The 14,221-nt window shown below is 37.0% G+C and overlaps 1 protein-coding gene across 3 annotated transcripts in view; it reads right to left on the bottom strand.

Annotated features, from left to right (window-relative positions):
• The window catches only part of PIBF1 (progesterone immunomodulatory binding factor 1), a 236,702-nt gene that overhangs the window by 87,892 nt on the left and 134,589 nt on the right, over window positions 1-14,221 (bottom strand). For all 3 annotated transcript variants that reach the window (XM_003827453.6, XM_057299586.2, XM_057299588.2), the window contains one exon: window positions 10,253-10,343. In XM_003827453.6, the coding sequence (XP_003827501.1) occupies window positions 10,253-10,343 (91 nt within the window). The remainder of the gene's footprint in view (window positions 1-10,252; window positions 10,344-14,221) is intronic.

The following is a 14,221-nucleotide window of genomic DNA, read 5'->3' as shown; positions in this document are numbered from 1 at the left end:
GTTCGCGCCATTCTCCTGTCTCAGCCTCCTGAGTAGCTGGGACCACAGGTGCCCGCCACCAGGCCCGGCTAATTTTTTGTACTTTTAGTAGAGACGGGGTTTCACCATGTTAGCCAGATGGTCTCGATCTCCTGACCTCGTGATCCGCCCACCTCGGCCTCCCATAGTGCTGGGATTACAGGCGTGAGCCACCACGCCCGGCCAGTGGCACACATCTTTAATCCCAGCTACTTGGAATGCTGAGGCACAACAATCTATTGAACCCGGGAGGCAGAGGTTGCAGTAAGCAGTGAGCCAAGATCGTGCCACTGCACTACAGCCTAGGCAACTGAGTGAGACTCTGTTTCAAAAAAAAAAAAAAAAAAAAGGAAATTACTATTTTTTCTTGGTGATGAATATCAATGACTGCAGAAAAGCAGGGTGAATTAGAAGAAACACACTCATTAATTCATTCGAAAAATATTCATGAACACTTCCTTTGAAGAAACATGTATTAAAAACCTATAATCTGCATAGACACTGAGAATACATAATATCTACTGGGAAGATCTAATAGTCTACTGAGGAAGACAGGCAAATTTTAAAATTACTGTAGTATGCTAAATGCTAAGAAAAGGCATACCACTAAGGAATAAAAACTATACTAACTAATCTGGTGAAGAAGCAGAGAAACAGCATTTTAGGTAGAGGGAAATGCCTATGTAGAGGATGAAGTGCTAGGGAAAATTCTAAGTAGTAGAGTATAGATCAATAATATATGGTGCATGGTGAGGGTTGAAGCTAGAGAGATATAGGCAGAGATATTTTATGAAAAGCCTTGTATGTTTGGATTTTATCCTGAAGTTGGTTAGACATAACATGATCTGGCCCGCACTTTAGAAAGAGTACTCTATCAGTAGTGTGCAGGATGGCCTGCAGAAGGAAGAAGACTACAGTCATTTAGAAGGTTATGATCATAATCTAGACCAGTGGTCTTTAAAAGTAGTTATGTGCAAAATTATTTGTTGAACTGTGGGAACCTTTACTTACATTTATTTTAATGTTAAATTATCTTAAGTTTTCATTTGCTGTGTAGGTTTTATATCATTATGTGCATACTATTCATATGATAGCACATGCGTACATAATCTATAAATAAATATGAATACATATGCATATATTGCTGAGTGTGTACTCAAATTTTTTCCCAATAAAAATTCGTATCAAAAAGTTTGGAGACCACTGGTCTAGGTCAGCTTTGTCCAATGGAAATATAATGCAAGCCACATATGCAATCTAAAATTTTCTAGTAGCCACATTAATAAACAGTACAAAGCCCTTACCTCATATGATATCAAAAAATTAATTAGAATGGATCAAAGACCTAAATACAGAAGCTAAAACTATAAACTTTTAGAAGAAAACATATGAGTAAATCCTCACAAAATTAGATTTAGCAAAAGATTCTCAGGGCAGCAAAAGCATAAGTAACAAAAAAAATTGGATAAACTGGACTGCATCAAAATTTAAAAATTCTGGGCTTCAAAATGCACCATTAAGAAAGTAAAAAGATTTTAACCATTTCAGTTTTGTCATGAAAAAGAAAAACAGGGCCGGGTGTGGTGGCTCACGCCTATAATCCCAGCACTTTGGGAGGCTGAGGTGGGCAGATCACTTGAGGTCAGGAGTTCGAGACCAGCCTGGCCAACATGGTGAAACCCCGTCTCTACTAAAAATACAAAAATTAGCTGGGTGTGGTGGCAGGCGCCTGTAATCCCAGCTACTTAGGAGGCTGAGGCAGGAGAATCACTTGAACCCGGGAGGCGGAGCTTGCAGTGAGCTGAGATTGCACCACTGCACTCCAGCCTGGGCAACAGAGACTCCGTCTCAAAAAAAAAAAAAAAAAAAAGAGAGAAAGAAAAAAGGAAAAAAACAGTGAAAAGACAATCTGCAGAATGGAAGAAAAATTTTCTTATCACATATCAGTTAAGAGACTTGAATCCAGAAAATATAAAAACCTGTTACAGTTCAACAATAAATACCTGGTACAAAGGAGGTACTTAGAAATTATCTATTGAATGAATGAATTCCTGTTCATTCATATCTCCTGTTTCTTCATAACCCAACCAATACTGAGCATTGTCAATCTTTGGAAGTTTTGCTAACCTTATAGATAAACATAAAATCCTGTTTTAAATTAAATTTATTTGTGAGGTTAAGCATTGTTTCATGTTTGTCAGACATCTGTATTTCTTACATAGTGAACTGATGTCTATATCCTGTTCCCACTCACTTTCAAATCTGACCTTCATGGTTAGTTTTACTCTATCTCTAAATTATTTAAAAATATCAAGACCCTCTATAATCTCACTGGAACTAACCTTATTTGCCATTCATGTCTACTCTACTTAACGTCTCACAAATATGTTTTCTGTATTCCTTCCACTGCCTTTTCTTGGTCCTCCAGTCTGAAGATTTTCTTTAAAGGCTCCCGTCGAGTTCCACTTCCTCCATTTTTGACTGTGCCAGCCTTCACGGATCTCTATTCCTCTGACTGACATAGCCTAACCCAACATATGATATAGTACTAAAGTTTATATATTCTTTCATGTATGTTAATCATTTCTCCCTAAACAGATGCAACTCATAAAATGACAGGAGTCTTATCCCCTGTGGTATCTAACTGTAGAGCTTATCAGAGTAGGTACTTAATAAATCTTCTTTTTTTTTTTCTGGCAGGGTCTCACTCTATTGCCCAGGCCAGGAAGTGCAATGGTGCAAACATGGCTACTGCAGTCTTGACCTCCTGCGCTCAAGTGACCCAGCTCATCCTCCCACATAGCTGGGACCACAGGTGCATTAGGATGATTGGCTCATTTTTAAAATTTTTGTAGAGGCTGTGTTTCACATTGTTACCCAGGCTAGTCTCAAACTCCTGGGCTCAGGTGATCCTCCCACCTCAGCCTCCTACAGTGCTGGGATTATAGGCGTGAGACATGTGCATAGCGATAAGTACCTCTGGACTGATCTTGTTGTAAGTGCATTTTGTTCAAACGAACACACTGTTAGAAACCATACTCCGAAGTTGCAGCACCTCAACATTAAGGTACACCTATTGCCAATAATGGGCAATTAAAGAAAAAAAATAAAGTACAACTAATGCTCAGTATTAAGCATTGAACTAGCAATTAAAAAGTGCACAAAGAAGAAGGCAAATGTCTTAGATACCAATTCACCACTTCTATATTCAACCTCCTAAAACTTTAAGTGGGCATATTGCTTTGGTGAGTGATTTGGTGCTATAGGTGGATCCTCTTTAGAAGTCTGGGATCTTACAAGTGGGAAGAAAGAAGAGTGTTTAAATGAAATTCAAAACAAGACAGATGAAGAACTGCTCAACTACAGCTGAGTTTATGCCTCCTTAACACAATAAACATACAATGAAAACAAGTCCTAAGATCTTTATTAAAAAAAATTTTTTTTTGAGTTAGAGTTTCGCTCTTGTCGCCCAAGCTGGAGTGCAATGGCGTGACCTGGGCTGACTGCAACCTCTGCCTCCCAGGTTCAAGTGATTCTCCTGCTTCAGTCTCTGGAACAGCTGGGATTACAGGCGCCCACCACTATGCCAACTAATTTTTGTCTTTTTAGTAGAGGTGGGGTTTTGCCATGTTGGCCAGGCTAGTCTCGAACTCCTGACCTCAGGTGATTCACCTGCCTCAGCATCCCAAAGTGCTGGGATTATAGGCGTGAGCCACCGTGCCTGGCCCCGCTAAGATCTTTAAGAAGAATAACTATAAACATGGTCAGGAAAAATGACTCTTGCTAAAGGTTATTTTTAGTGTAGAATGTACAGAATTTCTCAAGAAAGCAATGCTTTTTATAAGCTATCTAGTGGGACACTTAAATAGGTACAACACTTCTTTGTAATTAATACATTAATTGCTTAAATGATTTTCACTTATACCAAGATTAAGTTTGATATCAGCTAGAAACTACCACCACCAGTATACTGGTTGTACACCTAAATATTAAACCAAAATTTCACCTGTTACTTGGTCAAATTAGTATTCCTCCAGGGGTTATCTTTTAGCTCTCTTAGCACTTCTTGATGCCAAATACAGGTTATTGGTTTTGGCTCTGTCCATGGCAGTCTGTATTTCTGATTACTACATACAATTTCCTAACATTTTTAGCCTAGCAAATGTGGACATGACAGAGTTTTGTTTATATCTGAGATATCAAAGCACAATGGAGGATTGACGCTCTGTTCTGGGTTCTTCAGTATTGGTATGGTGTCTTACTATTACCAAAACTCGAAATGAGCAAGAATATGTGAGGCATGCTTATTAGTTATACTAGTTATTTGATCTTTCTCAGTTTTCAGTAGATCAGAGTTCTGTCTCTACTAGCATGGCATGAAAGATGGTTGCAAAGAAGGGGACATGTGCCAGAAGGATCCCACTTTCAAAAAGCTTAAGGCTGGTCCTTATACTATCTACTCAGCTGGAAATGACTAAGGACTAAACAGTGATCTCATGCTGATTATGTGTAGTTACATGAGACTGTCGCTAGTTTCTTCTATAGGCTTACACTTCCAAATTTATCATGAATAGAAAAGCAGCAACTTTTTAAAGAACTATTACTAAAGCCATCCCAAATGAAATGAGTACAAGTTTCCCCAAGGACAAAAATGAGAACTCATATATATGAGAATAAAGGAAAGGAAAATATGTTTGTCATACACAAAATTTTGGTAGTTTCCTCTGCTTTATTTTTTTTTATTATGAAGCTCAGTAAACTGTGAAAGTTTTAACTTAAAGCTTTTTATAAATGAGAGAAACTATAGTACGCAGTAATCTTACAATTTGAAAGGTTTAAGAACGTCAAAACAGTCTCCACATTCAGATTAGCCAAAACAAACACAGAGGCATATACAAAGACCATGTTAGTGCCTGGGTGTGACCATTTAGTGTGGCAGGTTAAAGGGCATAACCAAAACATGTAACTAGAAAATCATGTTTGCTATTTTCAAAACAATCACAACTGAAAGGAAAACATTACTTCAGATTTTCAAGTTTAGTCAAGGAGAGCCCATTTTATTTTAATCTACTTTAATTGTATAAGCCCTTGTAACTTTCTATAATTGTGTCCCAGAAAGAGTTTTAAAAAATAGGCTGGGTGTGGTGACTCATGCCTATAATTCCAGGACTTTGGGAGGCTGAGGTGGGTGATTGCTTGAGGCCAGGAGCTCCAGACCAGCCTGGGCAACACAGCAAGACCCTGTCTCTACAAAAAAATAAAAATAAAAAAATTAGCCAGGTACAGGGTGCATGCCTAGCTACTCAGGAAGATAGAAAGGAGGATTGCTTCAGCCCAGGAGTTTGAGATGAGAGTGAACTATGATGGTGCCACTGCATTCCGACCTGAGTAACAGAGTGAGACTCTTAAAAATGGACTGATACTAAAGAAAGTTTCATGTTTGGGGGGTATCCCTGCTAATTATTTCAAGAGCTTCTGTATAATTTTAAAACAATATCATCTTAAATGAAAACTCAAATTGTGCCTAGTAAAAGATTTCAGAACCCTGGCTTTTCCTCTAAAATTAACTATGTAATTTACTTTAAGAACACATCAAAGTGTAACGACCTAGCACTTACTAAAGATCTACTCTATGTCAGGAACTTCACATCCATTTTCTCATTTTAATTTTGTGGTATTGCCTGGGTTGCAATAGGCAATTAATGATATTTTTCAGTAACTATACAATTAACTAATGAAAATATAGCACTCAAAAATGGAAGTACTAAAAATTAACGTTTTGGATAACCATTAAAAATGACCTTTCTGAAGAATATCCAATGACATAAGAAAATGTTTACAATGGAATTCTATGACAATAAACTATTAAATTACAAGCAATAATATCTTAAATAAGAAAGTATATATATATATCTGTATACATTTCCGAGTGGTTATTTTGGACGGTAGGATTACCAGTAATTTTCCAATTTTATGAAATAAACATGGCTTGGTGTGGTGGCTCATGCCTGTAATCCTTGTAGTTTGGGAGACTGTGGTGGGCAGATTGCCTGAGCTTAGGAGTTTGAGATCACTCGAGACCAGCCTGGACAATACGGTGAAACCCTGTCTCTACTAAAATACAAACAATTAGCCAGGCGTGGTGGTATGCACCTGTAGTCCCAGCTACTTGGGAGGCTGAGGCAGGAGAATTGCTTGAACCTGAGAGGCAGAGGTTATAGTGAGCCGAGATCATGCCACTGCACTCCAGCCTGGGTGACAGAGTGAGCGAGACTCCAACTCCAAAAAATAAAAATAAAAATAAAATAAAATAAACATTACTGTTATAACAAATCAGAAATCTCCTTCCAATTAAATGTTACCCTAAAATATCTAATTCTGGTTGTTGAACATATAAGATTTTAAATCAAATTTAATATGAATGGAATCTATTGTGTAGTAGTTGGAAAATGGATTCCTTTGAAACTTTAATATATTTTGGTATAGGCTGATGTACAATGAAAACTTTATTTTGCATATAGTTCATTTACTGTTCTGACTGAGTTGTTTTATCATTCGCCTTAAGTTTCCACTGATTTTTTTTTTCTTTTCTTTTTTTGAGAGATGGGAGTCTCTCTATGTTGCCCAGACTGGAGTGCAGTGACTAGTCACAGGTGCAATTATAGTGTACTACAGCTTCAAACTGCTGGTCTCAAGTGATCCTTCTGCCTCAGGCTCCCCAGAAGCTGGGATTACAGGTACATGCCAGTGCGTCTGGCTCCAATCCTTTAATTTCAAATGTGAAGGATTACATATAATTCTCTCAAAGGTTATACTGCTTTTATCTTAAATAAACATAAAAAGAGCACAAAGCCACTGCTTTCTTTATAAATATTCATTATGAACTCAAATGTGGACTTTGCAAACTTCAGAAATGTGTCAGACCCTAACCTGGGATCTTTAGTGCCATTGATCAATTTTGTGCATACAGTAAGCACTCAATAAAAGTTGTTGAATGCATGAAGGAATGCATAAATGTTCTCTTTGGATATCTAGCCTTACTTTCCCGTCATTCAGCTTAGATGACCTGAGAAGCACTTCCTCAAAATAACCCTCTGGCTCACCATGAGAAGAATGCCTGGCACCAGCTGGCAGGAGATATTAATAGCATGCCCATTAGGCACATGTTCAAGGCACATAGATAGCTCAGTGATAGAATCTTTAGAATATTTGGACAGTTAACATTATTTCGAGTATGAATCAGTTGTGGTTCCTTAAATCCTCACTTTAAATATTAAAAACCAACCTCTATTTTTAAAAATTCTTAAAAAAATAGTAAAGTGCAACAGCAATAATCGTTTGTGATTCTGAAGAACTCAGCATTTGGGGCTAAGAAAAGCAAAGTTCTAACAGCAGAATTCTTTCTTTTCTTTTTTTCTTTTTTTTTTTTGGAGACAGAGTCTTACTCTGTCACCCAGGCTGAAGTGTAGGTGGACAATCACGGTTCACTGCTGCCTCGACCACTTGAGCTCAGGTAATCCTCCCACCTCAGCCCCCTAAGCAGGGTAGCTGGGACTACAGGCAGATGTCCCCATGCCCAGCTAAGTTTTTGTATTTTTTGTAGAGATGGGGTTTTGCCATGTTGCCCAGGCTGTTCTCAAACTCCTGGACTCAAGCAATCTGCCTGCATTGGCCTCTCAAAGTGTTGGGAATACAGGTGTGAGTCACTGCACCCAGCCCTATTTTTTCTTGTAACAAAGATTCTTTTGAAGGATTCAGAGGCCAAAATAGAGAAAAGAATATGACCTTTCCCTTTAAATTTCAAGTTTTAGTATTTTACCTATCATTTACTACTGATAAGTCTCTTACCCACAAAACTATGTTCTATTCTTCCTTAGGCAACATTGGACTAAGAAACAGATATGCTGAAAATTACAAAATATCCTAGGTTACCCATTGTGACTTTTAGAGGAAATGGGAATGGGACTGATTTTTTAAAAATACATAATTCTGAAATATCTGAATCCTCACCAGACAGAATTAAACATTCCAGCTACAAATTGATACTTTCTATTCAGCTCGCCTTGATCAAAATTTGGCATATATTTAGTTTAACTGGTAAGAGCCATAAGTTCTAAGCATCCTTTTCTTGCTTTCTATAAAGTGCTCTATATTCTACATCACTTTATTTTTTTATTCACCACTATATTAATGAGGATACATCATTTAAGATAGCCATATAGATGTTCTATTTTCTGAGTCATTTTCTTAGTGTATAATGTCTCTAAATGTCTAAATCAGTTCACATAAAAAAAAGCAACTCTGAATTCTCAAACGCTCTGATGAAGAAACAATTTTACTAGGTATCCTGCATTGAGTTAGATAGAGAAAGTGAAAAATAAACAAGAATAAGATGTAGTTGGCACGGCGTGGTAGCTCATGCCTGTAATCCCAGCACTTTGGGAGGCCGAGGTGGGTGGATCACTTGAGGTCAGGAGTTTGAGACCAGCCTGGCCAATACAGTGAAACCCTGTCTCTATTAAAAATACAAAAATTAGCCAGGCATGGCGGCACATGCCTGTAATCCCAGCTACTCGGGAGGCTGAGACAGGAGAATTGCTTGAACCTGCGAGGTCGAGGTTGCAGTGAGCTGAGATCGTGCCACTGCCTCTAGCCTGGGTGACACAGTGAGTCTCTGTCTCAAAAAAAAAAAAAGATGTAGTTGCTAGACTGGGCATGGTGGATCACTCCTGTGTTTCCAGCACTTTGGAAGGCCGAGGCAGGTGGATCACTTGAGGCCAAGGCCAGGAGTTCAAGACCAGCCTGACCAACATGGTGAAACCCCATCTCTACTAAAAATACAAAAATTAGCAGGGTGTGGTGGTGCACGCCTGTAGTCCCAGCTACTTGGGAGACTGAGGCAGGAGAACTGCTTGAACCTGGAAGGTGGAGGTTGCAGTGAGCTGAGACTGTGCCATTGCACTCCAGGCCTGGGTGACAGAATGAGACTCCATCTCAAAAAAAAAAAAAAAAAAAAAATAGGTAGTTGCTGACCTCGAAGAACTTTCCATCTAGATGGGTAAATTACACAGGAAATGATAGCTAATGAGATAAGAGAAATGCTCTGCTGTGTGGTACAGACAAAACAGTTGCTTTATAGGCAGAGAAATAGGTATATCCACTGCATTTTGGGTAGGGAGGCAAATAAGGCTGGAGAGATAGAGCTACATTATAGAGGCGCTTGGAAGTCTGAAAGAAACATTAAGATTTGATGGATTTGATGTGGTAGTGAATGGGGCCGTGAGATGTTTTTGCAAAGCAGGATAAATTTTCGTGCAAGAGAGGAGTTAGGAATAAAAATCAGGCAGGTCAACTGGAAACCTGATTAATGTAGGTACAATTTTCTGTTAGCGTACAGTTGTCTGTTGGTATCCACGGGATGCATGGTTCCAGTGTACACTCTCCACCTCCTGTGGACACCAAAATCCATGAGTGCTCAAGTCCCTTACATACATTGGTATAATATTTGCATACAACCTATGCATATCCTCCCATATACTTTAAATCATCTCTAGATTACTTATAATACCTAACAAAATGTAAATGCTATATGAATAACTGTATTAAGGAATAATGACAAGAAAAAAAGTCGGCACATACTCAGCATAGATGCAATCATCCATTCTTTTCGCGAATATTTTTGATAAGCGGTTGGTTGAATTCACACATGTGAAACCCATGGATATAGAGGACTGACTGTACTTTTACACATTATCTCACAAGATAACTAGTGGATCTTCTAAATATTCTCTTGGTTTTGTAAAGCCTTTCATAGTTTCAATTACAATATATGCATTAATTCCAAATCACTCTCCCTAACGTGTATGTGAAGGAATGTAGGCAGTTGAATAAAAATGAGAGAAAGAAAAAAAAAAAGCACAATGAATTTTAATCTGAATATTCTTGATACAAAGCATTTGTAGCTCACCTGAAATTAATGTGAAAATAAAAACAAGGTCCTTATCATCGAATCTAATTCTACAGAAATTCTTATGTACACTTCTACAAACCACTAAATTTATTTAAATATATATGAAATACATGATTATTAGTGTTTTATTTTGTGAGAAATTTAATATTTATGCAGAGTAAGAATAAAGGACTTTGTCACTGAACTCAGCACATTATCAGAAAGCACAAATGTAATTACATTCATCTTGAGTAGATAAATAAAATAAATATATATTGATTTTACCTTTGCTTTAGTCGTCTTTTGGCTGTTGTGGGAACATTAGCACCATAGCCGTAGGAAAAAAGAACCCTTTCAGCCTCATCTTCATTTTCAACTGGAAAATATTAAAGTGTATAATGTGAAATAACTTTATTTTTCCTTTAAAAAAGATGGCAGAAGTGAAAATAAAGGAGGTTATAACAAATTAGGGAGGATAAAAACATTAGAAAGGGCTAATATGTAATCTTAAACAGCCCATTTGTAAGTAGAAACATATTTCTTAAAGTATATCCTTGCTTGAATTTGCTCCATTTATTTTTGAAATGTATAAGGGACTGCATCATATCATGTTAGGTTTTCTTGTTAAAAAGTATAATAATACATGTATTATTCTGAAGGACTCAAAGGCTTTTTGCATGAAATATGCTATGTAATATAACAAATAACGATAACATATCAAAGTCATCAATTCTGTTCTTGATAAATGATTTTTAAATTAGAACAAATATTATTTTATCAGAACAACTTTATTTTAATTTGCAACAATAAAATTATGTACTTATGTAGGTTACTCTATTAAAAACTGTGCAGCTCTAAGCATGTATTGATGGCCTTACTTTTTTTAAATGTAAAAAAATTATGTGAAAATAATTTACTTTTAAATTCTGCTATTGTCACACTACTTCCCGAAAGGAATTTTAACTAACAGGTTAACATCTTCTGGGTAAAAAACTTGAAATGCAATGACATTTTACTGCAAGTTGGGATTAAAAATATATATATATATTTTTTTTTTTTGAGATGGAGTTTCACTCTTGTTGCCCAGGCTGGAGTGTAATGGCGTGATCTCTGCTCACAGCGACCTCTGCCTCCCAGGTTCAAGCGATTCTCCTGCCTTAGCCTCCCCAGTAGCTGGGATTGCAGGTGCCCACCACCAAGCCCGGCTAATTTTTTTTGTATTTTTAGTAGAGACAGGGTTTCGCCATGTTGGCCAGGCTGGTCTCAAACTCCCAACCTCAGGTGATCTGCCCGCCTCAGCCTCCCAAAGTGCTGGGATTACACGTGTGAGCCACCGCACCTGGCCAAAAAATAGTTCATCATCAAAAAAAACCCCCAAAACACCAAAAAAATTATTTCATCAAAGGCTATAGTTTTAATAGCTCAAGTAAAAGCAGTCATTGACATATAAAAACTTTCATAATATTATTTATCACCAGCCATTATTTTAATGTTAAAAAGATATTCACTTTCAGGAATATTTCAGAATTAAAACAAAGCCACATATTTTACAACCATAATGATGTTTCATCTTCTGCATGCCTATCAATGTAATAGGGATACATTTGTTGATTGGCCCTTCTGTAGTAAAGATTTTAGAAACATTTATTAACTGTTTTCTTTTAATTTTGTCCCTATCTTTCATGGTGGATCAGGATTAGCTTTCTGAGGAAGAATTATTAGTTGAGAGAGACACATGGAAGAGATGATACATGCCATTACCAATACTATGATCAGCTAGCAGGTAAGTCCAGATCCAAGATGAGTTCTTCAAATAAGCTCTACTGGAACTAGAGCTAACATTTAGATATGTAACTGACTCTTGTTTCTCCTTAATAGTTCTAAATTCAGAGGAGAGAGGGGTAAATTTAGTTCACATCTCAAAAACCCATAAGTTAGGTATTAATGGACATGCTAAATGTGAGTTTAATACTTAATGGATTAATAAATCATGGGATAACTATTCTAGCAGGGATTAGTTACAGAAACAATGTATTATACAACTTGGTCAATGCTACTAAAGGGATCTGAACAATGCTATTAAAGAGATCTGAACAATGTGTCTTAGAAGCAGAACGCAGGGCAACTGCATCTGAGTGCCACTATTTCCCATGCTACAAGGTATAGGGTAGATATGGGGAGACTGAGATTCAGTGAAGGAATAGGAGAGAAGTCCATGTGCAGAAGCATAGACTTGTAAGGTATGTGAAGTTTTAATCCACAGATGATTAAGTCCCTTATATAAAATGGTATATATATATCTGCATATAACATATCTACACCTTCACATACACTTTAAACCATGTCTGCATCACTTACAATACCTAACACAATGTACATGCTATATATAATAGTTGTTATATTGTATTTTTAAAAATGTATTATTTTTTATTATTGTCTTTTCCCCAATATTTTCAATCCACAGGTGATTAAATCTGAGATGCAGTATCTGCTAATAGAGAGAGCAACTGTACAGAAAAATTAGGAAGTTTCAGGGAAGAAAGAGGAAATGCAAATAATGTTAAATTTTCAGCTGTGCATGGTGGCTCATGCCTATAATCCCAGCGTTTTGGGAGGCCCAGGCAGGGGGATCCCTTGAGGCCAGGAGTTTGAGATCACTCTGGGCAACATAGTGAGACCGTGTCTCTACAAAAAATAATTAGTTGGGCATGATGGCATGTGTCTGTAGTCTCAGCTACTTGGGAGGATGAGGCAGGGGGAATCACTTGAGCCCAGGAGTTTGAGACTGCAGTGAGCTATGATTGTACCACTGCACTCCAGCCTGGGCAACACAGTGAGACCCTGTGTCTAACTATAGAAATTACTAGCCTATTGATAGTAACTGAAGTTGCGGAAAGGGATAAGATTATCCAGAAGTTAAATGATGGAAAATAAACAAAGGCAGGTGATTCAAGAAGCAAAGAGAAGGGAGTTCTGAGAAATTTGACAAATGCCTAGTGAAGGTTATAAGTATGATGAGGATGTGTGGCAGGTAACTGAATTTAACAACTAGAAATCTAGGTTGCTTTTTTTTTTCTAATATGAGTTTATTTAGCTTTTAGACAATACTTGTACTTTTAACAACTTGATGAAATCTTTGAAAACTAAACTCAAATATCCAAATAATACTTATTTGATTACAGAAAGCAATACAAGTATAAATAAGATACTTTAATTTGCTATGGTTACACCTTAATAAATGAAGGCTAATCACCTTCATGTCAGCTAAAATTACCCGAATTAAATGGCAAGCCTTTGAAAATTGTACACGATGTAGTATTAAAAATAGTCTGTGAAAAAAGTCAGCCGAAATTACCTGAATTAAATGGCAAGCCTTTGAAAACTGTACACAATGTAGTACTAAAAAAAGTCTGTGCTCACTTCTTTGAAATTTTAGTTAATCGATAAGTATTCATTAAATAAGGACAAGGTATATTTTAATTTCCAATGTGAACTGATAGAGAACCTAGTTACTGATCTTCTAGTACAGGTAAATCTATTTTATTTGAAGTTGGTTTAGATAGTATCATAACAAAAGTTAATTTCTATTTTTCTGCAGCTTTTAAGAAAATATTTATACATGTGGACACACTGAAAAAATGTACAGTATACATCCATATACTCAACATCTGCAATTTTTTTTTTTTTTTTGAGACAGAGTCTCATTCTGTCGCCCAGACTGGAGTGCAGTGGCGTGAACACAGTCACTGCAGCCTTGACGTTCAGGGCTCAGGCGATCATCCCACCTCACCCTCCCATGTAGCTGGCACCACCATGCCTGGTTCATTTTTTATTTTTTTGTAGAGATGGTCTTGCCAGGTTGCCCCGGCTGGCCTTGAACTTCTGGGCTCAAGCAATCGTCCTGCCTTGGTCTCCCAAAATGCTGGGGTTAAAGGCATGAGCCACTGTGCCTGGCTCCAACATCTGGATTCTAAATCAAACATACTATGTGTTTATTATACATATATCCACCCCTGTTTCCATGAATGTTTTTTTTGATGCATTTCAAAGAAAGTTGTGGACATTTGCACACTTCACTCCTCAACAGTTTAACATGCAAATCATCAATTATAATTCAATATGTATTTACAGTTATTTTCTAAAAAATAAGATTTGTAACTTTCACCATGTATAAATTTTATTTTTATTTTTTAAGTCTACCATTCAACGAGTTTTGAAATGTAAAAGTTTTGAAATGTATACACATGTGTTTAA

The sequence above is a fragment of the Pan paniscus genome, chromosome 14, assembly GCF_029289425.2.
Source record: "Pan paniscus chromosome 14, NHGRI_mPanPan1-v2.0_pri, whole genome shotgun sequence".
NCBI lineage: Eukaryota > Metazoa > Chordata > Mammalia > Primates > Hominidae > Pan > Pan paniscus.
Note: the sequence above shows the minus strand (reverse complement) of the source record. Positions and strands in the feature narration are given on the sequence as shown.